We start from the raw sequence: 25,814 nt of genomic DNA on the forward strand, positions 1-25,814 counted from the left end.
AGCCGAGATGACCGGCAGAATTCGAGACCAGGGAGAAGAAAGGATGGAAGAAGACTGGAGGAAATTTAAGACTTATTTACAAAAATATTGTAATCTGGCTGAGTGCTGAATAGGATGCCAGTGCAGACAATTGTCTACCATTAAAATAGATTTAAAGTTGAATTATATGTCAAACCAAATTAAGATTATTAATTAAGATGAGTTAAATGATAATTTGCTTGAAAATAATTTAATAATGATGTAAGTGTATGCGGGAGGTGTGGGGGAGTCCCATGTAACAATTGAAAGATGTTAAATGGACAACGATAAGTGCTTATTTGATATATGTTTTATTTGAAAACTTTAATAAATATATTATAAAAAAAAAAAAAAAAAGAACTGTTTCAGGTTAAGAACAGACCTCCGGAACGAATTAAGTACTTAACCCGAGGTACCACTGTATAGTTAAAGCTATGGTTTTCCCAGTACGGTAGTGATGTATGGAGGTGAGAGCTGGACCATAAAGAAGGCTGATCGCCGAAGAATTGATGCTTTTGAATTATGGTGCTGGAGGAGACTCTTGAGAGTCCCATGGACTGCAAGAAGATCAAACCTCTCCATTCTGAAGGAAATGAGCCCTGAGTGCTCACTGGAAGGACAGATCATGAAGCTGAGACTCCAATACTTTGGCCACCTCATGAGAAGAGAAGACTCCTTGGAAAAGACCCTGATGTTGGGAAAGATGGAGGGCACAAGGAGAATGGGACGACAGAGGACGAGATGGTTGGATAGTGTTCTCGAAGCTACCAGCATGAGTTTGACCAAACTGCAGGAGGCAGTGGAAGACAGGAGTGCCTGGCGTGCTCTGGTCCAGGGGGTCAGGAAGAGGCGGACACGACTCAACGACTCAACAACAACAACAACAACAACAACAACAACAACAACAACAACAATGCAGCCAAGTATCTAGTCCGTATTAATCGAGGAGAGAGGAAGCCAAGCACGCAGGCAGGATTTTTCCCAGTTCCCCAGGCTCTCTGAACGCCGTCGTCTTGCCGTGGCGTCACGGCAGGTCCGCAAGAGCCGCGACGCTTCTCTTTCCGGCGGCGGCGGCAGCGCCTTCCTCCGCCTTCCGCGCCCCGGCCGCCGCCTCCTTCCCTGCAGCCGACTTGGCCATGGCCCGCCCTTCGCCCTCGCGTCGGGCCGGGCGGAGCTGGTGGCCGCTCCGCCCCTTGGTCGCTGCTACCGCCGCCGTCGCCGCCATGGCCGAGCAGGCGGCGGGACCCCCGGCTGAACCGCCCGGGGACGAGCCGGAGCCGGAGGAGGGGGCGCGGCGGGCCGGCTGCGCGCGGCCGCGGGCCGTGGAGCCGGTGCTGCTGCTGGCCACGCTGGCCATGGGCTTGCAGGGTCCGCTCTGCACCCAGTATCTGTGGGAGCGCCTCGGCGCCGGGAACGGCAGCGCCGCCCGGCAGGGAGGAGGATGCGCCAACGGGAGCGGCTCCGCCAAGCAGGAGGAGGTGCGTCGCCCCGGGGGGCTCTCCGGGCGCCTTCAGGGCCAGGGACCCCGGTGGGTGCCCGGCGGCAACGGGCAGCCTCTTCCCGGGAGCTGGGGCTTGGCCGGGGTAGACTGCGCCTGAACGGGGAAGCTCGCCGGGCAGGCAGGCTCTCTGCAGCCGGGAAGGTGCCTTAGAGCCAGGCACGTTCTTGCTCCATCAGGATCAGGACTGCTTGCACAGACTGGCAACAGTTCTCCTCTGGGTTTCGGGCTGGGGGTCCTGTTGCTGCGTTTACTGCATTGCTCTCCCACCTTTTGCTGCAGGTTGGGACTCGAGGTGGGACTACAGATAAAAACAAACGCAGAAATACAGATAAAATAGGGAAAAGCCATTAAAACGTTTTTTAATAGGAATTGAATAGAAACCACATATTTAAAAGAAAATGAAGAAGAATGATTGTGTGTATAAAAGATAATAGGGGGTCTGTGGCTTTTTTTGTTCTTACTTTTATTATGTATTTCATGCTTTTATCTTGGATTTTAATGCTGGGAACCAGCCTGAGATCTGTGAAGGAAGGGCGGTATACAAATTTTAAAAACAACAACAACAACAATAATAATAGCAGCATCAGCCTTTATGGCATCCTAAGAGACTGCGGATGTATAGACCAAGTCAGACCCTCTGGACTCCCAGCTCAGTATTGCCTACACTGACTGGCAGCAGCTCTGCAGGGTTTCAGGCAGGGGACATTCCCATTTCTAAGTTATTTATTTATAATAGATATTTATATACTGCTGTATCGTAAAAATATATCACAGCGGTTTGCAACAATGTAAAAACATAAAACCGTACAATAAAATAGTAAAAAAATGAAATTGAGTTAAAAGCAAACAAAGAATTAAAAGCAAACACCAGCCAACCCTTGTATTCTTCATGGCCTGCTTTGACCAGGCGGAATAGAAAAGTTTTTAGTAGGTGCTCGCTGCATCTCCAGTGGCAGGGAGTTCCACAGGACTGGGTCCATGACCCTAGAGGCTTGGTTTTTCATTGTTGTCAAGTGAGCTGCACCACAGGTGATCTCAGTGAGCAAGCTGGGATAGAAGGCGACCCCTTAGGGATTGTAGATGCAAGTCGCTCGGGGCTTTGTACATTAACGCAAGACCCTCGAACGCAGCTCAGCAGCAGGTGGGCATCCTTTGTTCTTGGCCAGCAGCTCCCGCCAGCAATCTTGCCGCGTTGGTTGTAGCTTCCAAACCAGGCCCAAGGGCAGCCCCACAAAGAGCGCCTTGCAGTAGTCCAGCTCCCTCCTCCTGCCTCACAGCCCTCTGCCTTCCTCTCTCTCTCAGGAGCTGGAGACCCTGGTGGCCCACTGGAACCTCTACCTCAACCTGGCTGGCTTTCTGGTGGGCCTCTTCTCCGTCACACTGCTTGGCCCCTGGAGCGACTCCGCGGGGCGCCGCCCGGCCCTCGCCCTCGCCTCTCTGGGCATGGCTCTGCAGGCGGCCATCTTCCTGGCGGTGATGTCCCTCCAGCTCCCCGTGGCCTGGCTCCTTCTGGGCCGCATCCTGGCCGGCCTCTCGGGTGACTACAACCTCATCCTGGCCGCCTCCTTCGCCTACGCGGCCGACGTCAGCGATCGGCGAGGGCGCACCTTCCGCGTGGCCGTCCTGGAGGCCTGCCTGGGCCTGGCGGGGATGGGCGCCAGCCTCCTGGGCGGGCAGTGGCGCCATGCCCAAGGCTACGCGGCTCCCTTCTGGCTGGCCCTCTCCGCCGGCCTCACCGCCGCTCTCTACGCCGCCGTCTGCCTGCGGGAATCGGTGGCGCCCAGGCGGCCCGCGAGGCTCCTCACCCTCCGACATTACGCCTCCATCCTCCGCCTCTATGCGCCCGGCGCCCGGGCCTGGGAGTGGCGCAAGCTCCTCCTCTACTCCCTTGCCTTCTTCCTGGTAGTCAGCGTGCATTTCGGGGCCTCGGACCTGCTGGTGCTGTACGAGCTGAGCACCCCGCTCTGCTGGGACTCGGAGCTCATCGGCTACGGCTCGGCCGCTCACTACCTGGCCTACCTATCCAGCTTGCTGGGGCTGCGCCTGCTGCAGACCTGCCTCGAGGATGGCTGGGTGGCCGAAGCCGGCCTGCTCTCCAACGTCCTGGGCCTGGGGGCGATCGCGTTGGCGAGCACCACACCCCTGATGTTCACAGGTGCTGCTCCTGGGAGAGGAGGCGTTGCTGGAGGGTTGGAGAATTGGGACACCCGGCGGTCATCTAGCCCAACCCCCCGGCCACGCAGGGTCCCTGGCTGATGGACACCCAGCCTCTGCTTAAAAACATCCAGGGAATGGGAGTCCATCTCCCAAGCGTCTGTGTAGATTGGGAAGCTGGACCAGATGGGTCCCTGGCCTGATTCTGCTGCCAGGCTCTCCGCATGGAGGCCTACCGTGGGAGCAGAACCTCCATGCTCAGGGGCAGCCTACCCCTGAAAACCAGACAGTGCAGAACTGGAGAACCATTGCCCTCGGGTCCTGCTTGTGGGCTTCCCGTGGGGGCACCTGGTAGGCCACTGTGGGGACAGGGGCTAGAGGGGCCACTGGCCTGATCCATTTTGTTCTGTGCTACGTGCCCTCAGTGTCGGGAGGCAGCATGCCTCAGAATTTCTGCACTGCGGGGGGTGGGACTAGATGACCCCTGGATGTGCCTCCACCTCGGGAGATTATAAGATGGGTGGGAAACGCAAGCGAGGAGATCACACTCAGGAATTGAGTGCAACTGCGGCTTCCCCCTTGGGGTATCTGGTTGGCACACGGTGCCGTGCTAGAATCGCAGAATTGTGGAGTTTGGAGGGAACACAAGGATCATCTAGCCCCCTGCAATGCAGGAATCTTTTGGCCCCACGTGGGACTCGAACCCAGGACCCTGAGATTAAGCATCTCCTACCAACAGAGCCCCTTGGGCCTGACCCAGCAGGCTCTTATGACACTCTTGTGGAACCTCCAGGCCCAGAGGCAGTCTATCTAGATTCCTAGAGAGCACTAACTCCAGCGTCAGAGACAGTCAGTGCGTCTGGATGGCAGTTGCTGGGACATCCAAGTTTGCCCCAAACCGAAGTCCGCCATGTTAGTTCATTTCAGTGGGTCTCTTCATTTTCTTTCCCCGACAGGATATGGCCTCCTTTTCCTCTCCATGACTGTCACGCCTGTGATCCGCTCCAAGTTATCCAGGCTGGTGGACGAGAAGGAGCAAGGTAAGCAGAGCAAGGGTTCAGTGACCCACAGCCAGATCACCTGACCCACAATGCATTGGGGCAAACGTGCAGCAAACATGGCCGATGGCTAGGACTGATGGGAATTGTAGTTCAGTAATATCTGGAGGGCCAAAGCTTCCCACTGCTACCATAAGGACTAGAGACTTAGGAAAAAACAAACTCAACAGTTTCTAGTCCTCGTGGCAGGAGTGGGAAGCTTTGGCCCTCCAGCTGTTACTGAACTACAACTCCCACCAGCCCCAGCAAGCCTGGCCAGAAGACAGAGAGGATGGCGGGCGTTGGGGTTCAGCAATGTCTGGGAAGGGGCAAGGGGTCCCCACTCCTGTCTTGTGGGCACAAGGAGGCTCTCGGGAGCATGCCTGCTCAGGTGGCAGAATATAAGATTTGCAGGGGGTGGCAGAGGGCAGAGATCCCTTGCTCCACATCTCTCGTTCTTCTCCCATGAGCAAAATCCTTAAATAATTGCACTGGTAACGAGCTGCAAGAATCAGCGGTTGTGCATTTACTGGAGAAGCACGACACGGTTTCAGGTATTGTTTGGGTGCCTGGTGGGAGTCACCTCACTCCCAAACACCCCTCCTGGGTAGGCTCCCAAATCAGCTGGCACCTCCCTCTGTGTGTGTTGCTGGGGACAAAGAGCAAGTTCAGATCCCCAGCTAGGAAGGTCTGGACATCACAGAACTACAGTTCCCAGCACCCTGGGAAGAGCAGACTCCTTCATAAGATGGTCTCTCCTTGACTGGAGAGGTCAGGTGGGCCACCTGTCAGCAATGCTTGAGCTGCAATTTCTGCATTGCATGGGGTTGGACTATAGGACCTTTGGGGACCCCTTCCATCTCTATGATTTTATGAAAACACCCACCGTTTGGGGTTGGGGGCATGCCCCTTGGGTGTCCCATGCGTGCTTCAGCTCTCTGCTCTCCCCTCCAGGCGCTCTCTTTGCTGCCGTGGCCTGCGTGGAAGGTCTTTGCTCGCTGGTGGCCACAGGGGTCTTCAACTCCCTTTACCCCGCCAGCCTCTCCTTCATGAAAGGCTTCCCCTTCCTCTTTGGGGCCGTCATCCTCCTCGTTCCAGCCGCCATCATCGGGTAAGTCCTCCTCTCTCCATCTTGACCATCCTGGCTTCCTGCATCGCACAGTCACGTCAAACCCCATAAGAGCCGCCTGGCTGTGGCTGAGTCAGACCAAAGGGAGCCCTAGTGGCAGCTACTCAAACTGCAGTGTGACAACAGCCTTCCGTTGTTATTTATATAGGAAGAAATGGGATAAGTGTATAAGGATAGCCTGGCTTGTTCAGGCAAAGGCTTGTTCAGCTAGTGCAGCCTCCTGTTCTCACAGAGGCCAACCAGACGCCCCAATGGGAAACCCACAAGCAGGATCCAGACACAAGAGCAACTCTCCCCTCCTGCGGATTCCAGCAAGCTGGGATTCCAGCTGCCTCCAACCATGGAAGCGAAGCAGAGCCTCCTAGCTAGGAACCCTCCAGAACCCTCTCCTCCTCCATTAATTTGTCTAATCTTCTTTAAAAGCCATCCAAGTTGTTGGCTATCCCTGTCTCATGTGGGAGGGAGTTCCACAGTGTAACTCTGCACTGTGTGAAGAAGTCTCAAATCTTCCATCAATCAGTTTCATTGGATCTCCACTAGTTCCACTGTTGAGAGAGGGAGGGACAGTCTTTTGTCCTGCAATGCAGAATTCTATAAATTCCTGTAATCTCGCCATTTAAACTAAAAAGTCCCAAACACCGCAATTTTTCTTCCACCCCTCCATTTGGGTTGCCCTTTTCTGAAACATTTTCCAACTCTGCAATGTCCTTTTTGTGGTGAGCAACCAGAACTGTACATAGTATTCCAAATGCAGTTGTATCGTGGCATTTATAAGAGCTGCAGTTTTAATTTTTGTTTTCCTAATGATGCCTGGCATGGCATTCGCCTTTTCCGCAGCTGCTGCACACCCTGGGCTCTATCGGCTCCATTCCTCGGAGGTCCTTAACTCTGCCCCTTTTCTCTCTCCCCCCCCCTTCCCCAGGTGGATTGAAATCCAGGACTCAAAACCTGACTACAGCCACTTTGCCGACATGCCTGGTCCGCTGCAGGAGGCGGAACAATGACCAGCTGAACCTGAGTTGCCACCCTTCCGGAAACCAGCAGCTGATTTCTGCACGTGCCTCTCCAGTGACTTGAAAACAATTTCCTCTTGGCTCTTCATGTTTGGCCTTTTAATGTAACTTGGGGTGGGTGGTTAACTTTCCTCTGAGACATGCCTTGATCTCTTTGTTACTGGATTGGGTGTGTCATGAGGACTAGAACCTTTCTTCAGATCTGTGGAGCTGGGAGGAGGAATCCTAACCAGGGGAGTGAGAGAGAGAGAGTGTTAGTGGGCTTTGTGTGTGCCATTCACATTGGCTTTTAGGGGAGATCACAAAGAAAGCCCCCTTTTCTCTCCCATGAATCTCTTCCTTGCCTGTTCTGGGGGTATCACCCACCCCAGCAGTGAGGAGTATTTTCCTTTTCCAGGGGTGCAGCTGCCGCTCTTTCCAGCCCAGTCTCTTTCCAGCAAGAGGATTCCTGTCTCCAGGAAACGGAGAGACAGCGAGTTCATCCGAAGATAGCAGGCTCCTAGGATGGACTTGGGTGCCAAGGGGGAGGCGGCCCGTCTCTCGATGACGGCTGGCCCTCCTGTGCCAAGGGAGGTGGTGCCCCCCTCCCACTCAGGTTTGCTTCCCCATTCGTACTTGGAGGGGAAATTGCTGGTGGCAAATTGCTCCCAGACCCACCTGGGCAAGGGTGTGCATCAAAGGACGTGTCGCAATAAAGTTAGAGGTGTGTGCTGATAAGATGCTCGCTTCTCTCTTTGCCCTTTTGCAGCACGTTGGCACTCTGAGGTGTGCCAACTGGGGCCCTAAAGAGCGGCCTTGGAGATGCATCTCAGCTGGGGGGGGGGGGAGGGAGTGTTTTTCCACTCCTTCCCCTGTCCTTCTGCACCGAGAACAGATAAGAAGGAAGAGCTGGCAATTCAGGAACATCATGAGAACATCAGAAAAGGCTGCTGGGTCAGGTCCAAAGGGGCCCACCGAGTCCAGCGTCCTCTTCTCACAGTGGCTAACAAGATGCCGCAGTGGGACCACCCCCCCCCCAAGCAGGACCCAAGCCCCCTCTCCCCTCCTGTGATTTCCAGCCTGTTTGCATGCAGGATGATGATGAAGAAGAGTTTGGATTTGATATCCCGCTTTATCACTACCCTAAGGAGTCTCAAGAGATGCAGGATGCTAGGACTTGCCGATTAGAAGGTTCGAATCCCCATGACGGGGTGAGCTCCCGTTGCTCGGTCCATGCTCCTGCCAACCTAGCAGTTCGAAAGCACCTCAAAGTGCAAGTAGATAAATAGGTACCGCTCCGGCGGGAAGGTAAATGGCATTTCTGTGCGCTGCTCTGGTTCGCCAGAAGCGGCTTAGTCATGCTGGCCACATGACCTGGAAGCTGTATGCCGGCTCCCTCGGCCAGTGAAGCGAGATGAGCGCCGCAACCCCAGAGTCAGCCATGACTGGACCTAATGGTCAGGGGTCCCTTTACCTTTTAAGGAGTCTCAAAGCGGCTAACATTCTCCTTTCCCTCCCCCCCCCCACAACAAACACTCTGTGAGGTGAGTGGGGTTGAGAGACTTCAGAGAAGTGTGACTGGCCCAAGGTCACCCAGCAGCTGCAGGTGGAGGAGCAGGGAAGCGAACCCGGTTCCCCAGATTACGAGTCCACCGCTCTTAACCACTACACCACACTGGCTCTCAAGGATGTCCTTGCAGAGCCGCTGCTGCCAGTCAGTGCAGGCAGACCCAGTGGTCTGGCTCAGTACAGAGGCACCTTCCAAGTGACCCATGAATCTGGTCCTTAAAATTGACTGGCAGGGGTGCAAACTGCAATTATTGGGGGTCATCAAGACCAAGGCCCTGAGTGGGGGAACTGGGTGGTGGCAGCTGAGGGGGGACCTTCCCTGAGCACTTGGTTACCCATCTCCCACCCAAGCGCTGCCTTGTACCCCCTTCCCGCAAACCCTCCAACTGAAAGGCACCCATAATTCAGGAGAACGGCTCACTTGGGCGCCTGTGTAATTGACGCTCCCTTCCAACCCCGCTCGCGTTTCCTCCTGACTCTACAAACTCCACACTGTTCCGGGACCACGGAGGAGAGGCCTCAAGCCTGGCACGCGGAGAAAAGGCTGGGTGCTGGGATGGCGGCTGAGAGCAGTCCAGCCCGGAAAGTGAAAAGATAGATATATAAAAGCCAAGGGAGAATAAGGGGCTGTGTGCAGCCACAGCAAAGCCTGGCTTGTTCTGCTGCTACCCCTAAGGCACATGGGTTTTTTTCCCAACAGGTCAGATGGCTACCTGTCAGGGATCCTTTAGCTGCGATTCCTGCATTGCAAGAGGGTGGACTAGATGAGCTTTGGGGGACCCTTCCAGGAGTAGTGAGCAGCCCTGCTCTTTCTCCATGCCACGCATAACCTTATGAACTTTTATCATGGCGCCTCTTTCTCACATCCCCAATGCTGCAGCCTTTTCCATGTTGAGAGTCGTTCCACCCCTTTGGGTGTTTTGCCTGCCCTTTCCTGAACATCGCCTTTTTGAGGACTGTACTGTACCCAGTTCTCCAAATGTGGCCGCATGATAGATTTCTGTAACGACATCATGATTCTGGCCGTTTTGTTTTCAGTTCCTTTCCTAACCATCCCTTGCATGGAATGCGCATTGTTGCTCGGTCAACCTCACTCAGCTGCCTCTTGGGACCACAAGGTCTGCCACTTGCAATTCAGGGCCCCAGGAGCAGGTACATGAAATTAAGACTTTTTTGACCCGACATGCATAATTTAACACTTGTTTGCATTGAATTGCATCTGCCATTTTGCCACCCATCCGCTCCATTTGGAGAGGTCCTTTCGGAGCTCTTTGCAATCTCTTTTGCGTTTAAACGTCCTGAACAATTGAGCACCATCAGCAAACTCGGCCTCTTTGCTGCTCCTTCCCAGCTCTAGATGGTATATGAAGGGGTTTGAAAAGCAGTTATTTCCTAAACCTCTGACCATTTGCTTAGCTTAAAAAACAGATGAGCAGACACCTAAGGAAGCTTCTGGAGCCTAGAATCTGATAAATACTTTAATACAAGATAAACACTACACAGCCCACCTTCCCAACAGCCAAGTAATAACCTAATTGGTTGAGAAACCGAAAATCTTACCCAGGCACACAAAGAGTTAAGAGCCTCTGGTGAAAGGCCACTAGGGAGGGAGAAAGTTTGCTGCTCCAACTGTCCTCGCAGGGCAGGCAGCAAGCAGCATTTTCTTCCGGAGTTTTGCATAACCTAATCGGCATATCCCAAAGGCAGCCAGCAGGGGGCACCGACGCAGCGGTGGCTGAGCCTGCAAAAGCTGGGGGGGGGCAGGGGGTGAGGCCCCTCTCTAGGGCAGTGCAGACTCGGGGACAGAAGCAAAGGGTCACCCTCTTCTTCCCACTCTGACCCACCACCCCCTTCTCTGCTCCGTTGGGGGGAGCACCTTCCAGTTCCCTAGTTCTGGGGGGGCCCACACTCCAGGCTGTTTTCCGAGCCAGCGGAGGAATCCCGGGAGGAGCGGCCCTGCAGGAAGCGGATGATCTTCTCAATGGTGGCGTCTTGGTATTCGTGGGACCATCTGCATGGGAAGTGGAAATGAAACAGCTGAACCACGGGTCGGCAAACAGAGGTCCGCGGGCTGGATCAGGCCCAATAGCCTTCTAAATCTGGCCCGCAGACAGTCCAGGAATCGCTGCATGGATTGCCAGTGCGTGTTCTTTCCCTCTCCCTCCTATGGCGGCGGCGCCTCCTCCCTCCCTCCTCCTGGCTTTTCCCTGCCCTGCCTAGAGGAGGCAGGGGGCTGGGCTTGGTTGGTGCCAGCAGCAGCGCTCAAGCGGCTGCCATTTTAAGCAGCCCCTCTCTGGAGCCCTTTCGCACGCCGCTCATCATCCCTCGTTCATTTCCCCCCCAAAATATAGTCCAGCCCCCAACGAGGTCTGAGGCACTGCGGCAACGTGCGGCCCATGCACCGGATGCGGCCCACGAAGACCATTTTACTGGTCCATGAGCAGCCCTCGAACCGAGCCACACACTCGCCGAGTCCCCCTTCCGCGCTGCACTAAACCAGCGCAGCATGGCGCGGGCACTCACACAGCAGCGCCAGAAATTGCGTCTGCACATGCGCAGATACCGGAAATCACGTCTGCTCATGTCCAGACGCTGGAAATCGCTTCTGCGCAGACGTGGTTTTCAGCGTCTGGGCATGTGCATAAGCGATTTCCGGCACCGCAGACATGCGCAGACGCGATTTCCAGCATTGCACTGTGCCAGTCCAGCCCACGGACGATCTCCGTGGGAATAATTTGGCCCACGTCCAGTAAACCTTGCCAACCTCTGGTGAGGGATAGTGGACCGGCCCCCTGCTGAAAATGTTTGAGGATCCCTGAGCTGACCCAAGCCATGCGGTGCTTGGGGTGGAAGGGGCCATGGGGAATCTACAGCTCTTGTGTAGGGCTCCCAATTTTTTCCCTGCGTGAACTGGAGCACCGGTTTGGAAAGGGGCAGGGGAAAGGGTGCAACTTCAAGCCTGGTGCTTCAAAGAGTCCTTTGCACCTGAAACTATTAGCATTAAATCGGTTTCAAACCCCTTCAGATTCAGCCTCGTCTCTCCGCGTTTCCCCAGATTTGCCCCCCCTCCCACAAGCAGCTAGCTGTGTTGCACCAGATTCCAGAAATTGCCCCCCCCCCCGCCCACCCGCCTTATCCCCAGGGACACTCCTTGATCCCACTCACTTGATCCCGTTGAACTTCAGGATGGCTCTCATGTCCTCAGGAAGGGTCTTTGGATCCGGCCATTCGAAGTGGTCTGTGACCGGGACAATGTTCTTCCCGCTACTCAGGGCTGTGACAATTTCCTGTGAAGGATATGCATTTAAAAAGAGAGAAGAAAATCTTGCTTAGGGAGGGGTGAGTTTGTTCAATATGATTTCCCTTCCTCTTGTCCTGTTGGCTTCCACGTACATTATATCAGGAAGATTTTGGGCATCACGTGGCGGGACAAAGTCTCCCCAAAAGATGTGCCCTCTCAGTGAGCAAATGTTCCCGGCCTGTTTGCACTAGGTGACATCTATGCTGGTTTGGTCATGTCCAGAGAATGGAAGATGGCAGGATCCCCAAGGAGATCCCTGCCCTGTGGAAATCCCTTGCAGATGACCGCAGCGCCTGGAGACAGGCAGACTGGCCATGCATCCACAGCAGTGACCAGAGGAGCAATGACCACTTGGAGGAGCACAGAGAGAAGAAACGCCCTGGTGCATCTGCAGCTGCACAACCAGACGCCTTCTCTGCCCCGGCTGCAACAAAACATGTCTCTCCTGTATCGACCTCCGCAGCCACAGCAGGCGCTGCGACTCTCCAACGTTTTGACTCCCCAAGGCACACTCCTCCATTGTCGCCTGAGACAGATGGCTGGCAGCTCAGCTCAAGGAGAAGCCCTTTGTCGTGAATTGGGCTGCGTCTCCTTCATTGCAGGGGGTTGGGCTAGATGTCCTTTGGGGGGTCCCACCCAACTCTTCTAGGATTCTCTGAGTTTCATCCCCATCCCCCCCCCAAACACAGAGACACTACGATCCCTGGCAGGGGGAAGCCCTCTCACCTTATGCACCCAGTCTTTGCATTCGGTGTCCCCCACGCACTTGTCGAGGGCGTTGCGCGAAAGCAGCATCACGAAGTTCCGGGCGCTCATCACGCTCTGAATCAGCTTGTCCTCGAACTTCCCGGCCTCCAGTTTCTCCACGTCGATGAAGACGCTGAATCCGTGCAGCTGCAGGTGGACCTTCAGGAGGCTGGAGAGGCGGAAACAGGGCGGGGTGTGTGTGAAAGGAAGGGGTGGTTTGACCCAGGCACCCATAATTGGGTTCTTTCCGATTGTGTCTCTGGAGAGATTTGGGGCAATGGCATAAAGGGAAAGGGTTAGAGAATGCCCTTTCCCCTCCGGCTGCAACCTCAGTCCAAACTGCACCCTCCCACAGCTGCTGCTGGCCTGCCTTACAGGGCTGTTTTAAAGGAAATAATGTACGTGTGCCCTCGTCTCCCCCCCCCCCTTGTGTGTGCTTGTGGTTTCTCAGCCCTCCACCCACTCCCACTTCCCCTTCTTTAATTAACATGAGCCATTTTGGGAGACTGCAATTGTCCAGAAAGCAGAATAATAAATGCATAATTAATAAGCGAGCGCTCTGAACGCCTCCAAAGTGTTACAATATCAGTGCTAAGGATAATTATATCCATTTCACGGTCTTATTTTTAAGTCTTAATGGGTGCGTTTTATTCTCATTCAGTCCCCTCTAGAGAATGCAGGTCTTCTGTAGAAATGCAACTCGTAAAAATCTACTACTGCTGCTAATGGTAGCACAAAGTGCGGTTGCAGTGAGTTCCACAGGTTAATTCTACACCATCCCATGGTGCCCTTACATGTTTCTGGCCAATCAAGGCTGCAAGCCTTGCTCTGAGCCCAGCTTGTCAGAGATCCTGCCGACCACCTTAACCACAGAGCAGCCTTTTTGGATCAACCTTTCAGAGGTCACGTGGACTACAACTCCCATCATCCCTGAACATCCGCCAACCTGGGTTGCTGGGAGTTGGAGTCCAACATCCTCTGGATGACACTGGGTTGGGGAGAGCCGCCGTGGGCCAACCCCTGTTTCCTTGCACAGAGAGGTTGAGAGATTAGAAGCAATTGATAGAATCATAGAGACAGAAGGGACCCCCAAGGATCATCCAGCCCAACCCGCTTCAGATGGCCACCCAAGCTCTCTTTAAAAACCTCCAATGAAGGTCCACCACCTTCTGAGGGTGTCTGTTCCGCTATCAAATAGCTCTTATTGCCAGAATGTTATTCCTAATAGTATTCCAGGTGTGATCTGTCCAAGCCAGGATAGAGCGGTCCTCCTGTTTCCCTTGATCTGGCCACGGGACTTCTGTTGATGCAGCCAAGAATCGCATTAACCTTTTCTGCTGCTGCATCACACAGTTGGCTTTTTACAGAAGGAGAAAGGAAGGCTTTTCTCTTTGACACGCCCGCATGTGTGAATGGTTTGTGCTGCTCCCTGGCGTTCCCCTGCCCACCTGGCCAGCTGCGCCCCAGTGGCTCTCCGGTAGCTGATGAAGACGTCCGTCCCCTCCAAGGTGGACTTTCCGCTGCTGCAGGGCAGAGGCGAATGCAGCATCTCTGGGAGGAGACAGAAAGGGGGTGGGTGGCCGTATGGGCTGCGCCGCCCCGGGTGCCGGAGAGGGTTCCTCCGCCAGTGTTCCCCACCTTAGAGCCATTTGTTCCCTCCCTTCCAACAGCAAATTGTTTCATGGAATCATACTGTACACTTGGAAGGGGCATCCAGGGGTCATCCAGCCCAACCCCGTTTTAAGACCTCCAGTGAAGAAGAGTCCGCCTGGCGAGCGAGGCCGTTCCACTGCCAAATGGCTCTGACCCTCAGGATGTCCTTCCCGGGGGCTGGGGGGTCTGCAGAGCAAGGAGAGAGGTTACCTCGAGCGGCTGAGAGGATGCGGACACGGTGGAAACCCATGTGGACTTGGCAGTCCTCTTGCAGCTGCTGCTCCGTCACACGGTGGAGGAAGTTGCGGTCGATGCCACTGGTGACCAGGTTGTAGGTGTACTGGCGGAATTTGGGGTCCACGGAGCCCAGCCAGTCGGCCAGGTTGCTGCGGTCGCATGTGGAATAGTTGGCGTAGGTCTTGAGCTCTGTCAGCTCCCGGAAAAACCTGGGGGAAGGAGGGGGGCAGCTCAGTAGGGCTGGGGGGGGGCACCTCCTGCCAGGTTGGAGCAGAGGCACGCCACTTTTGGAGGCGGAACAGGCTGGCCCTCAAGGTGCTCAAAACCCTTTTGCATGGCTGAATTTCCTGCAAACATGGTGTGTGCTTTTAAAAAAAGTTGGAATGGCAAACATGAGCAGATTTATAGCACTGCTGTACTCAGGGAGCAATAGCACAGCTGCCGTTTTTGATCTGGTGGGTTCCCTCAGAGATCATCCAGCTCAACCCCGCTTCTCGGCTCAGGAGCTCCTCCTTCCTGGGCGCCGAGAGCTCCTTACCGCTTGCGTGTGATGCTGGAGGTCATCTTGAGGTCCACCCGCAAATCCTCCTCCGTCATCCTCAGCAGCAGGTCGCCATCCACCTGGTGTTCCTGGGGGGAGAGGAAGGATGGGGTCAGCTTCACATCCAAAGAGCAAGGGGAGAGAAAGCAACATGATCCAGGGGGTGGAGGGACTCTGCTATGAAAAAAGGTTGTGGTGTTTGATAGAAAAAGTGACTCTTTTTCTATCATCCCTAGCCAGGGGTGGGCTAGGGAGGCAGCTTTTGGGGGAGGCCTGCGTGGGGAGTGAGCTGCGAACCCCCCAACAGACACCTGCAGTCTCCTCAGGGGCCCTCTCCTCTCTCCAGGAGCCCTGATCCCCATTCCCCGCACAACCACCGCCCCCTTGCAAGCCCTACCAGGAAATTGGGGCAGTATTTGACAAAGCCAATCTGCTGGAGCCACTTCTGCACCTCCAGGGGTTTCCAGTTGGGCACAGTGGGCAGCAGGCGCCGGGGCACCTCTTCACCCATTGTGCAGAGCGCCCTCTTGGCAAGGGAGGAGGTGGTGCCGTCTGGGGAGTAGCAGACAATCCTCTTCAAGCTCTGGATGGCCCCGATCTCTGTGAAAATCTGAGCAGAGCAAAGCATTTATTCACTTTGTGCATTGGCAACTCTTCCTGTCCTCTAAGCTTCCTGTTCCTCCCCATCTGGCGAGATAGGTTAGCCCGAGAGGGAGCAACCAGCTTGCCAGTGAGCTTCATGGCGGAAAGGGGATTTGAACCCAGATTCTAGTCAGGTATTGGACCCAGGACCTTCTGCATGCAAAGCAGGGGCTCTGTCCCTGAACTAAGAGAGGAAGTAAGGGGCTAGTCCTCATGGCTCTGCATGCAAACAAGCTACCTGCATCTTCTTCTGCTGGGCCTTAATGGCGGCCTCTGCGCACAGGTAGAAGGCAGCCAGGCACTGGGCCTCTGGGCGGGAGCTGTCCAGGAGGGGCACCAGGCGCTGCAGGTCCTCTGCCGTCCTGCCCTGGCTGTTGTCGCTGCTGCCCAGCAAGGTGTGGGCGAAGTGCCCCGGGTCCAGCGTGGCCACGAAGGGCTCCACCAGCGCCAGGGTCCCCGAGTGCTCCACCTCCTTCTCCACCTCCTTGTTGGTGGCCAGGACGGCCACGGCCAGGCAGGCGTGGAACTGCACCAGGAAGCCGTCCTTGGAGAAGGCCAGCGGGAAGAGCCACTCGGCCGCCTTCTTCTCCACCATCAGCCGCTGGTTGGCCGGCCCTCCATGCATGGCCGCATTGGCCAGGGCAGCGGCACAGTGGTGCAGGACCACGGGGTCGCTCCAGCGGCACCAGTAGAGGAGCGCGTCCAGGCCGCCGTCGGAGATCAGCTGCGTGCAGGTGTCCTCAGAGTGCTTGAGCATGTGCTCCAGGATCCCCGAGGTGCTGCGCGCCAGAGGGAGGCTCTCGCGCTCCTTGGACAGGTTCAGGATCACGCCCAGGCCGATGCGAGCCACACGGTCCCTAGTGGCAGAGAGGGGGGAGGCAGAACGGGGTCAGGGAAGCAGCCTTGGGCGGGGGGAGGACGCAGTGGAAAGAAGGCCCTTCATCACATGGCCCAGAGTTAAACGGCGGAACTCCCTGCCACAGGAAGCAGGGATGGCCATTAACTTAAAAGGGTAAATGTAAAGGGACCCCTGACCGTTAGGTCCAGTCGTGGCCAACTCTGGGGTTGCAGTGCTCATCTTGCTTTACTGGCCGAGGGAGGCGGCGTACAGCTTCCGGGTATGTGGCCAGCATGACTAAGCCTGGCGAACCAGAGCAGTGCACAGAAACGCCGTTTACCTTCCCGCCGGAGCAGTACCTATTTATCTATTTGCACTTTGACATGCTTTCGAACTGCTAGGTGGGCAGGAGCTGGGACCGAGCAATGGGAGCTCACCCCGTCGCGGGGATTCCAACCGCCGACCTTCTGATCGGCAAGTCCTAGGCTCTGTGGTTTAACCCACAGCGCCAAGGAGGATTAGACAAATCCAGGAAGGAGGAGAGAGGTATCAATGGCTCCTAGCCATCCTCTGCCTTCAAGGTCAGAGGCACTGATGTTTCTGAATATCAGTTGCTGGAAAATGCAAAAAGTACTTAAGCACTCAATGCGCTCAAAAATCAGAGGTACCTTCCTTGTTACACCCCACGTCACCTGAGTGGGTGGAACAATCACAAATCAGCTGGATTAGAAGGCAGGTAGCACAGAATTGTGGAACTGCAGAGCTGGAGGGCATCGCAAGGGGCGTCTATTCCAACCCTCTGCAATGCAGGAATGTTTGGACTCCAGGGCTGACACCACTGGCTCTGCAGAATATTCTATGTTAACTGTGTGTGTGTGGCTGCCATACAGAAGACAGCATCTATGGGGGTGGAGGAAGGAAGGAGGGACTTTGCTCCAGCCGGGGCTTGGACCCATAGTTGGGGCGGGATGGGGAGCATCAATGCCAGCAGGGGGGGGGCTTTTGCATTGCAGGGCTAAACGGCACCCCCCTCACCCATCAGATTCTGCCAGGCTGGCTTGTTCCAGGAAGTGAGCGAAGCACCCCGTTCTGGGAAAACTTGTGCTCCCTCTGTGAGCGACTGACGTCGGCCTCCGTCGAAATCTGGCAGCCGCTGCATCTGCCAGCCCTGGCAGGGTTCCCATGCCATCTCTGCAGGAGGCTGAGTCCTGCACTCAGGACCTGCCTGGCCCAGCCAGATGGGCCTATCTCAAGGAAGTGGAGAGCATGGACCTGCCGCCCCCAGGTAAATTATAAGAGAACAGAACTGTCACCGTAAGAGCTAGAGAGGGACTTAGAGGTCAAGTGGTCCCCATTAAATACAGGGAATCCAGAGAGCTACAGGATCTCTGAAGGACGGCCATTAGTCTGGGGCAATGGGGTGGCAACAGGGGACTGTTGGGGCAGAAGGCAGGCAGCCCAACAGGAGGTGGTGCCAGATCGAACTCATCCCAGTTTCGTCATCCTCCTTTTATCGCTTGACTCCGAAGCTGATGCAGAAGTCTCCTGCGCTCAGGTTCCCAGAGGCAAGTGTGAGAGCAGGAGGCTGGACTAGATGGGCCATTGGCCAGCAGGCTCCTCTTCTTATGCTCTTGGCCCTGCCAAATTCTGCATCTTCAGGTACCTGAATCGCTGTGCCGTGGAAGATGCAGCAAGCTGGTTCTGTGCTGCTCCAGAGAACCAAGGGATTCAAGTGTCAAGGAAGAAAATCCCAAATAAACCTTAGAAAGACACCTCTGAGGGCAAGAGCCATTTGAGGTGGGGAAACTCAGCCAGATGTGGGCGGGGTATAAATAAATTATTATTATTATTATTATTACTATTATTATTATTATTTCAGTTTTTTAAGCAGAGGATAGATGGCCATCTGTTTTAAAAGCCTCCAAGGAAGGAGAGTTGTCCACTTTCCAAGGAGTTTCTTCCACTGTCCAGCAGCTTTGACACTCAGAAATTTCTTCCTAATCTTTAGCTGGAATCTCCTTTTTTTGTAACTTGAAGCCATTGGTTCAGGTCCTGGAGCAACAGAAAACAAGCTTGTTCCCTCTTCCCTTTGAGATATCTGAAGATGGCTCTTGTATCACTTCTTGGTCTTCTCTTCTCCAGGCTAAACACACATGAGAAGAGCCTGCTGGATCAGGCCAGCGGCCCATCTATTTATTTATTTTTAATTTTTTTAAATTTTTTATTAGAAATTTTATTTACAACATAACATAAACCCCCACCCCTAATACAGAATTCCACCCTCATTAAACGTGAACATAACATACAATAAGCATAATATACAACAATACAAACAACCACATAAAAGACTTCCTTTATCCTGTATCTGGCCTCCTTATTTATTTCTTATAAACTGTTTCCTTTATGAATAATTATTAAGCTTTTTCTAATTATAACTTAAATATCCACAAAGTCTCCTGCAGACATTAATAAAAACAAGTCCAAGTATGTATTTTAGGGCACTGTTTTGCGAAGTATTCTCTGCATTTCCCCCATGCTTTTTGAAACTCTTGTCTAGTGTGATCTCTGATTGCCTCTGTTAATCTACCCAGCGGCCCAACTAGTCCGGCATCCTGTTCTCTCACACAGTGGCTGGCCAGATGCCTATTATGGGATGCCCGCAAGCAGGACCTGAGCACGAGAGCAACTCTCCCCTCCTGCGGCTTCCAGCTCCCTCCTTCTCTGCCCGGCTCCCATCAGGGGACACACTAGCAGGACCCCCCCTCTGCCTCTGGAGACCCCCTCATCTTGGCACAGCGGCCAGCTGATTCATCCTCCAGAGTGGTGACGAGCAATCAGCACGCAGCAGCAGCACAGCTTGTCCTGGCCACATGGAACAGAACAAGGCGGCTTCCGCCTACCCCCTGCCCTGCCTTGGATCCCCACCCTGGCGAGGCAGGCTGGCGGTAGGAAGGGGAGAGGTGTGTGGTTTATCCGGAGAGATGCAAAGGCCAAGAGCCGCTCCCTCCTGCCAGGAAGCTCATCCGATGGATCCAAAGTCTTTCTGGGTCTCGGCTAATGCATTTTCCCAATTAGAAGCCCCGGTGGGCCCTTAAAAGCCCACCTGGCAGAGGGGAGAGGCTGCCTCGGCCCTTCCTGTGGGGCTCCAGAAAGGACATTGTGCCCCAGGGCAGGTTGTTTTGTTCTCAAGCAGATCCTGGCAAACTTTGATTTCTATTTCATTGATATTGAGCATCATAGCCAAGTGGGGATTTGAACCCAGATCTCCCAGGTCGCAGTCCTCCTTTAATCCCCACAACATCCCTGTGATTGAGCTTAGGCTGAGAGGTAGCAACTGGGTTTCAAGGTCACACCCAGTGAGTTTCATGGTGGCTGAGTAGGGATTTGAACCCTGGTCTCTCCCGGGTCCAAATCCTCATTTAATCCCTGCAGGGCTGAACCTGGGACCTTCCGCCTGCAAAGGTCTGTTCTACCAAAGCAGCAGCTTCTCTCTAGGAATAAAGCAAGATGCTAGTCCTCATGGTTCCGAATTTAAATAAACAGTGCTCTAAATAGGAACATACAAAGCCTCCTTATATGGTGCAGACCAGTGGTCCACCTAGCTCAGTATTGCCCACACAGACTGGCAGCAGCGGCTCCCCAGGAGTCCAGGCAAGGGGGTCTTAATCTCTAGCCCTACCTAGAGACACCTGCAGCTGCTATCAGGTGTTGAATGAAACAGCAGTCACGAAATTAAAAGATGCCTGCTTCTTGGGAGGAAAGCAATGACAAACCTTGACAGCATCTTAAAAAACAGAGACATCACCTTGCCAACAAAGGTCCGTATAGTAAAAGCTATGGTTTTCCCAGTAGTGATGTATGGAAGTGAGAGCTGGACCATAAAGAAGGCTGATCGCCGAAGAATGGATGCTTTTGAAGTATGGTGCTGGAGGAGACTCTTGAGAGTCCCATGGACTGCAAGAAGGTCAGACCTCTCCATTCTGAAGGAAATCAGCCCTGAGTGCTCACTGGAAGGACAGGTCCTGAAGCTGAGACTCCAATACTTTGGCCACCTCATGAAAAGAGAAGACTCCCTGGAAAAGACCCTGATGTTGGGAAGGATGGAGGGCACAAGGAGAAGGGGATGACGAGATGGTTGGACAGTGTTCTCGAAGCTACCAGCATGAGTTTAACCAAACTGTGGAAGGCAGTGGAAAAAAGGAGTGCCTGGTGTGCTCTGGTCCACGGGGTCGCAAAGAGTCGGACACGACTAAATGACTAAAAAACAACAAGTTGAATGAACATCAACAACGAATAGTTTGTCATCCTGGTATGACACAGGGCAGATATGGCTGCTGACATGACTCCAGAATTTGGGGGGGGGGGCAGGAGTCAGCAGCACGGTCAGGCCAGGACTTGGGGGATGTATGGGATAATTATCACAGAAGATTATTATAATTCGAGGAGATAGTGATCTGGCATGGTCAGCTCTTCCAACTCTGGTTATTCCTTCCTGCCTCTGGTTACTGTGTTTTATTGCTTTCAATATCCTTTGTGAACCTCTTCATGGATCACTGCCTTGCCATGGCGAAGGGGCTTGAATAACTCAGAGAAGCTATGAGCCATGCTGTGCAGGGCCACCCAAGATGGACAGGTCATAGTGGAGAGTTTTGACCAAACGTGATCCACCTGGAGCAGGAACCGGCAAGCCACTCCAGTATCCCTGCCAAGAAAACTCCATGGACAAAGGCAACAGGCATATAAAAGTTATGACGCTGGAAGATGAGCCCTTCAGGTCGGAAGGCATCCAACATGCTACTGAGGTTCCAATACTTTGGCCACCTCATGAGAAGAGAAGACTCCCTGGAAAAGACCCTGATGTTGGGAAAGATGGAGGGCACAAGGAGAAGGGGACGACAGAGGACAAGATGGTTGGACAGTGTTCTCGAAGCTACCAGCATGAGTTTGACCAAACTGCGGGAGGCAGTGGAAGACAGGAGTGCCTGGCGTGCTCTGGTCCAGGGGGTCAGGAAGAGTCGGACACGACTAAACGACTAAACAACATCCTTTGTGAAAAGGCCCTTGTTGTGTTGATGAAACTGGTCCAGCAAAGCCTTTGATGTAGAGTAGCTCTGGTTGAGCCGGTGTTAGTCCAATAGGACACAGGTCTATAAAATATCTAGTTTTGGAGCATGCCAGGTAGGAGTTCGGCACAGACTCGTGGCCAGAGTGCTGTGCAAAAGACAGCAACCTGGGAGTCGCTTCGCCATTTCTGGGCTCCTCAATAGCTAATTGAAGTACTTGCTTGGTAATGTATATTTTTGCTTGCTGTTTGGAATAAAATCTTTAATCTTCTCACCCAATTGCGCTTGTATTGCTTCTGAATCTAAATTTTAAAAGAACCATTTTGCATTGGGCGAGACAGAGTCAAAACCAGGATCTCATTCAGCAACATGAGCAGGATTTGCAACAGGCCTGGCTTGGCCCATTTCATGGAAAGCAAAGAATTGAATGTGCCCACGTTACATGTTGCCACCCCTGAAAGACCATTCAGGGCAGGTTCCCTAAGAACCTAAGAAACAGCCTGCCAGTGGCCCCTCCAGTCCAGCATCCTGTTCTCACAGTGGCCAAACAGATTTCAAAAAGGGGAACTGGCAGGCAGGATCCGAGCACAAGAGCCCTTTCTCCCCTCCTGCAGTTTTCAGCAACTGGGATTCAGAAGCACTGCTGCCTCTGACTGTGGAGGCAGAGCTGAGCCACTGCGGCCAGGAGCCACTGATAGTCCTCTCCTCCTCTATGGATTTGTCCAATCCTCCTGAGTCCCATAGTTTAACTATGCATTGCCTAAGTGCACCATTGGCAGGAGGGACAGGGGCCTCTCTTGGCAAGCCTTCATTTGTAGTGCCACCGACAGCCCTCACAGGAGCGGGAAGGCCCCTGGGAGCTCCCACTATAAAACTACTGTTATGTCTCTGCACGAAAACCTGCCCTGCCTTCCTTCTCAGTCCGCCTCTGCTGTCCCTCTGCCATTGAGAGGTGTGAGTGGTGGTGGGGATCTCTCTGGAGGCAGGGACACAGCGATCGCCCACCTTCAGGCAAGGGCATGCCCAGAACAGGGACTCATGCAGAGAACCACAGGGGTGGGCTCCTTTTGGGGGTTCCTGCACACTCAAAAAGCAAACCTTTTGAAAGCGGGTGGGAAAATCGCTTTGGGAAAGAAAGGCTGTCGGAAGGAGTATAGGAAGGAGGAATTTCGGTGAGTGTGTCACTTCTTCCCCACACAAATGTTGCCCCATTGCCAAGGACAGGGAACCAGAGGTCCAGGGGCCAAATGCAACCCCCCCCCATCGAAAACCACACCCCCTCTCCCTAGGCCACACACCTGTCTGGCCCTTGCTTCGCACCCTCAAGTTTCTTTGCTGGCAGGAAACATGCCCGTGCCCCTTTCCTGTCTCATCAAAACACAGAAAGGCAGAGCTGGGAGGGACCCCCCAGGGGCAGCACAGGGAGCATAGCTAAATAATCTCTGACAGACAGCTGTCCAGCTTCTGCTTAACAGCCTCCAATGAGGTCCCTTTGACTTCCCTCCTCCCCTTTCGTGGGTTCTTCTCTTAACTTTTTCTCCTGCAACTTCTCTGTTAATCCACTTCTACTAAATCTTCAATAAAACCATAGTTGAACTTTTGACTACAAGCGTCATTCCAGTCCTACTAATAATTTTAATTGTTGACAATGATTTTTAAAATAAATCATGCATTTCCCCCATTCCTTATTGAAATTTTGGTCTTCCCGATTCCTAATTCTTTGGGTCAGTTTTGCCATTTCTGCATCAGCTTAATCTGCCATTCTTCTCTGGTAGGGACTGCGCCTCCCCTTAAGCAGCATCTAAGTTCATCCCTCTGCAACGCAGGAATCACAACGAAGGAATCACTAGGTCATTGTCCGTCTCCCGCCCCCCCCCCGAAAAACACCCCTGGCATTCATTGCTTGGCCTCCTTTTGCCTCTGGACCCGCCCACCTTGGCATGCGGCTCCTGGAAGCTTGCAATGAAGGGAATGTGGCCCGTGATCTGAAAGGAAAGGTTCGCCAGCCCTGGCCACCTGCAGACGCCTCGGCCCGTTCCTCCCTCCCCGGTTCCCCTGCCTGGCTCACCTGTTCTCCGCCACCAGGATCTGCTCCAGGAGTTTAGCCGCCTGGCACTTGGTCTCGTGGTCGGCCGTCTGGAGCAAGGACAGCAGCAAGTCCAGCCCCCCCTCCAGGCGAATCGCGTCGCACAGGCCCTTGGCGACCTCCCTGCCCACGGTGGGCATCAGCCAGGCCTCCTCCACCAGGGCCAGGATCTCGGCCAGGCCGCTGCGGAGGTCCTCGGGGCCGGCCGCCTGCTTGGTGGCCGAGATGGCCTGGTGCAGGTCGGGCAGGATCCTGTTCAGGGCCGCTTGGATGGCCGGGCTGGCCCCCGGCGAGCTCTCCTGGGGCGCCCGGGGGCTGTCTCCCCACCAGTCGACCGTCAGCCTCTCCGCGTCGGACATGGCTAAGCGGCACAGTCTATAGGCAGAGACGAGGAGAGGGAGCACCATCGGGGGTGGGCGTCAGGGAAGGGGGGCACCTTAAAGCTGCATCCCCGAATCTGGGGATGTGCCCAGGGCGGGCTTGGGAGCCTGGGGTCCGGCTGGCGGGAGGCTGGCACAGCGAGGCGCGGCAAAGGTGAGTCTCGGCGAGGCAGAAGAAGTGATGGAGAGAGATGGGGAGATGCAGGGTTGGAGGAAGGAGTCGGGCGCGTTCTTGGGTACCAGCAGTAAGCTGGCAGCGGTCCACTTGCCTGGCAGCTGAGCCGTTCCTCCTCCTGGTGTGGGATGCGGAGCTCTCTGCCGGCAGAGAGGCGGCCAAGCCCATCCCCTCCGACGATGCCTCGCCTTCCCCGCGGGAATGAAGTCACCTCCCCCTGAAAGGAGGGCCTGTCGCCGTGGCAACTGCATCTTCCTCCTTCCTTCCCTCCCTCTCTCCTCTCCTCCTGGTGAGACAAAGAGGACGAGGCATGGTGGTGGCGTCCTCGGCGACGCTCCGGCCTTTAGGTACATGACATTGCACGCCCCCGCCCCAGTAATAATGGAGCAGTTAAGGGGAATGGAAAGGGATTCGGGTTGGGGTTGGGGAGGGAAAGGAGCGTTTGGGAAGTTGGCGGGGAGCGACGATTGGAGAAGAGTTTGACTTGTGGTTAGGTCATCAGCATTCCTCCACTCAGTTCTACGACTCCCATCAGCCTCAGGGAGCATGCGCTCCTCAGCAGCAAGTCGAGGGGGTCTTTCCCAGCCCCACCATCATGTAATTGTAGGGTTGGGAGGGACCCCCAAGGGTCATTTAGTCCGACCCCCTGCAAGGCAGGAGTCACGGCTAAAGGATCCCTGAGAGGTGGACATCTGGCCTCTTCTTAAAAACCTCCATTGAAGGAGAGCCCACACCGTCAGGAGCTTGAATGGGAATCTCCTTTCTTGTGATTTGAAGCCCTTGGTTCGGATCCTGCTCTCTGGAGCAATAGGAAGCAAGTTCGCTCCATCCAAACAACTCTTCAGGTACCTGTAGTTAGATTATTATTTTCCCAGCCTTATTCTGTAGCTGTTGCCAACAGAAAAATGGCCTGTTGTTCTGAGGACTCTGGCTGCATACACAACATGCATTTAAAACAAAAAAACAAAAATAAAATGACTTCCCACAAGAAAATATTGGGAACTGTAGTTCACCCCTTACAGAGCTGCAGTTCCCAGCAGAAACGACAGTTCCAAGTGGGGAAATAATGCACTTTCAACGTACGATGTGTAATGCAGCCTCGTTCGTTCTCTCTCTCTCTCTCTCTCTCTCTTAGACACAGACAACTTATTTTTATCTCTGTCCATTCAAGATCTTCCTGCCTGTCTCTGCAGCTTTAGAGCCAAGCCTGTGTTTGGGGGCCGTTGCAGAGACACTAATCCTCTTGCCGTCTGCACAGAAAGAGATCCCAGAGGTGGCAAGGAGGGAAGGTGGGAGACCCGGAAGGCGGCAGCCTGACCCCCAGAGACACGGCAGGTCCCCCAAGCCACACCTGAGCAGGTAAGTTTGGCCTCTGGCCATCGGTTGTGGGTGGGGTCTGCTGCAGTCAGAGGGGGGCTTTGTAGGGAGGTCTCTGGGGGCTGCCCCTCTGGGTTTCTGAAGCAAGAGATGTAGGGCCTTATGCCTGCAGGGATTCCCGCCCCTGCCCCTCCACCTCTCTGAGCAGGAGAGTCCTTGTCATGTGGGGGAAGTGCTTCGGAAAGGACTCTGGCTCAGGGGCAGAAGATCCAAGGTTCGATCCCAAGTAAGAAATTCTCCGCCCGAAACCCTGGCAATCCATTGCTGCCAGTCAGTGCCAGGCAACACCGACCTGCTGAGACAATGCCGCTTCCTGTGTTCCAGTTTAAACCCTTTATTCCAACACATGAGGTCTAGAATCCTACTTTGCACCT

At 54.3% G+C, this 25,814-nt stretch overlaps 2 protein-coding genes across 2 annotated transcripts; one reads left to right on the forward strand and one right to left on the reverse strand.

The window, feature by feature from the left end:
- Window positions 1-1,154: 1,154 nt before the first annotated feature.
- SLC46A1 (solute carrier family 46 member 1) lies at window positions 1,155-7,569 on the forward strand (the record flags this gene model as incomplete). The annotated part of the gene is made up of 5 exons (XM_083587235.1): window positions 1,155-1,496; window positions 2,822-3,674; window positions 4,630-4,713; window positions 5,665-5,821; window positions 6,762-7,569. The coding sequence occupies 5 exons, from the start codon at window positions 1,155-1,157 to the stop codon at window positions 6,841-6,843; spliced, it is 1,518 nt and encodes a 505-aa protein (XP_083443361.1). The 3' UTR covers window positions 6,844-7,569.
- Window positions 7,570-9,867: 2,298 nt separating this feature from the next.
- SARM1 (sterile alpha and TIR motif containing 1) lies at window positions 9,868-24,408 on the reverse strand. The gene is made up of 9 exons (XM_083587298.1): window positions 23,491-24,408; window positions 15,760-16,378; window positions 15,277-15,489; window positions 14,877-14,968; window positions 14,312-14,547; window positions 13,897-13,999; window positions 12,428-12,617; window positions 11,566-11,687; window positions 9,868-10,411 (listed from the first exon to the last, which is right to left on the reverse strand). The coding sequence occupies exons 1-9, from the start codon at window positions 23,913-23,915 to the stop codon at window positions 10,288-10,290; spliced, it is 2,124 nt and encodes a 707-aa protein (XP_083443424.1). The 5' UTR covers window positions 23,916-24,408; the 3' UTR covers window positions 9,868-10,287.
- Between the last annotated feature and the right edge of the window lie 1,406 nt (window positions 24,409-25,814).

This window comes from Podarcis filfolensis (genome assembly GCF_964270895.1).
Source record: "Podarcis filfolensis genome assembly, chromosome: 15".
In the NCBI taxonomy this organism is placed as follows: domain Eukaryota; kingdom Metazoa; phylum Chordata; class Lepidosauria; order Squamata; family Lacertidae; genus Podarcis; species Podarcis filfolensis.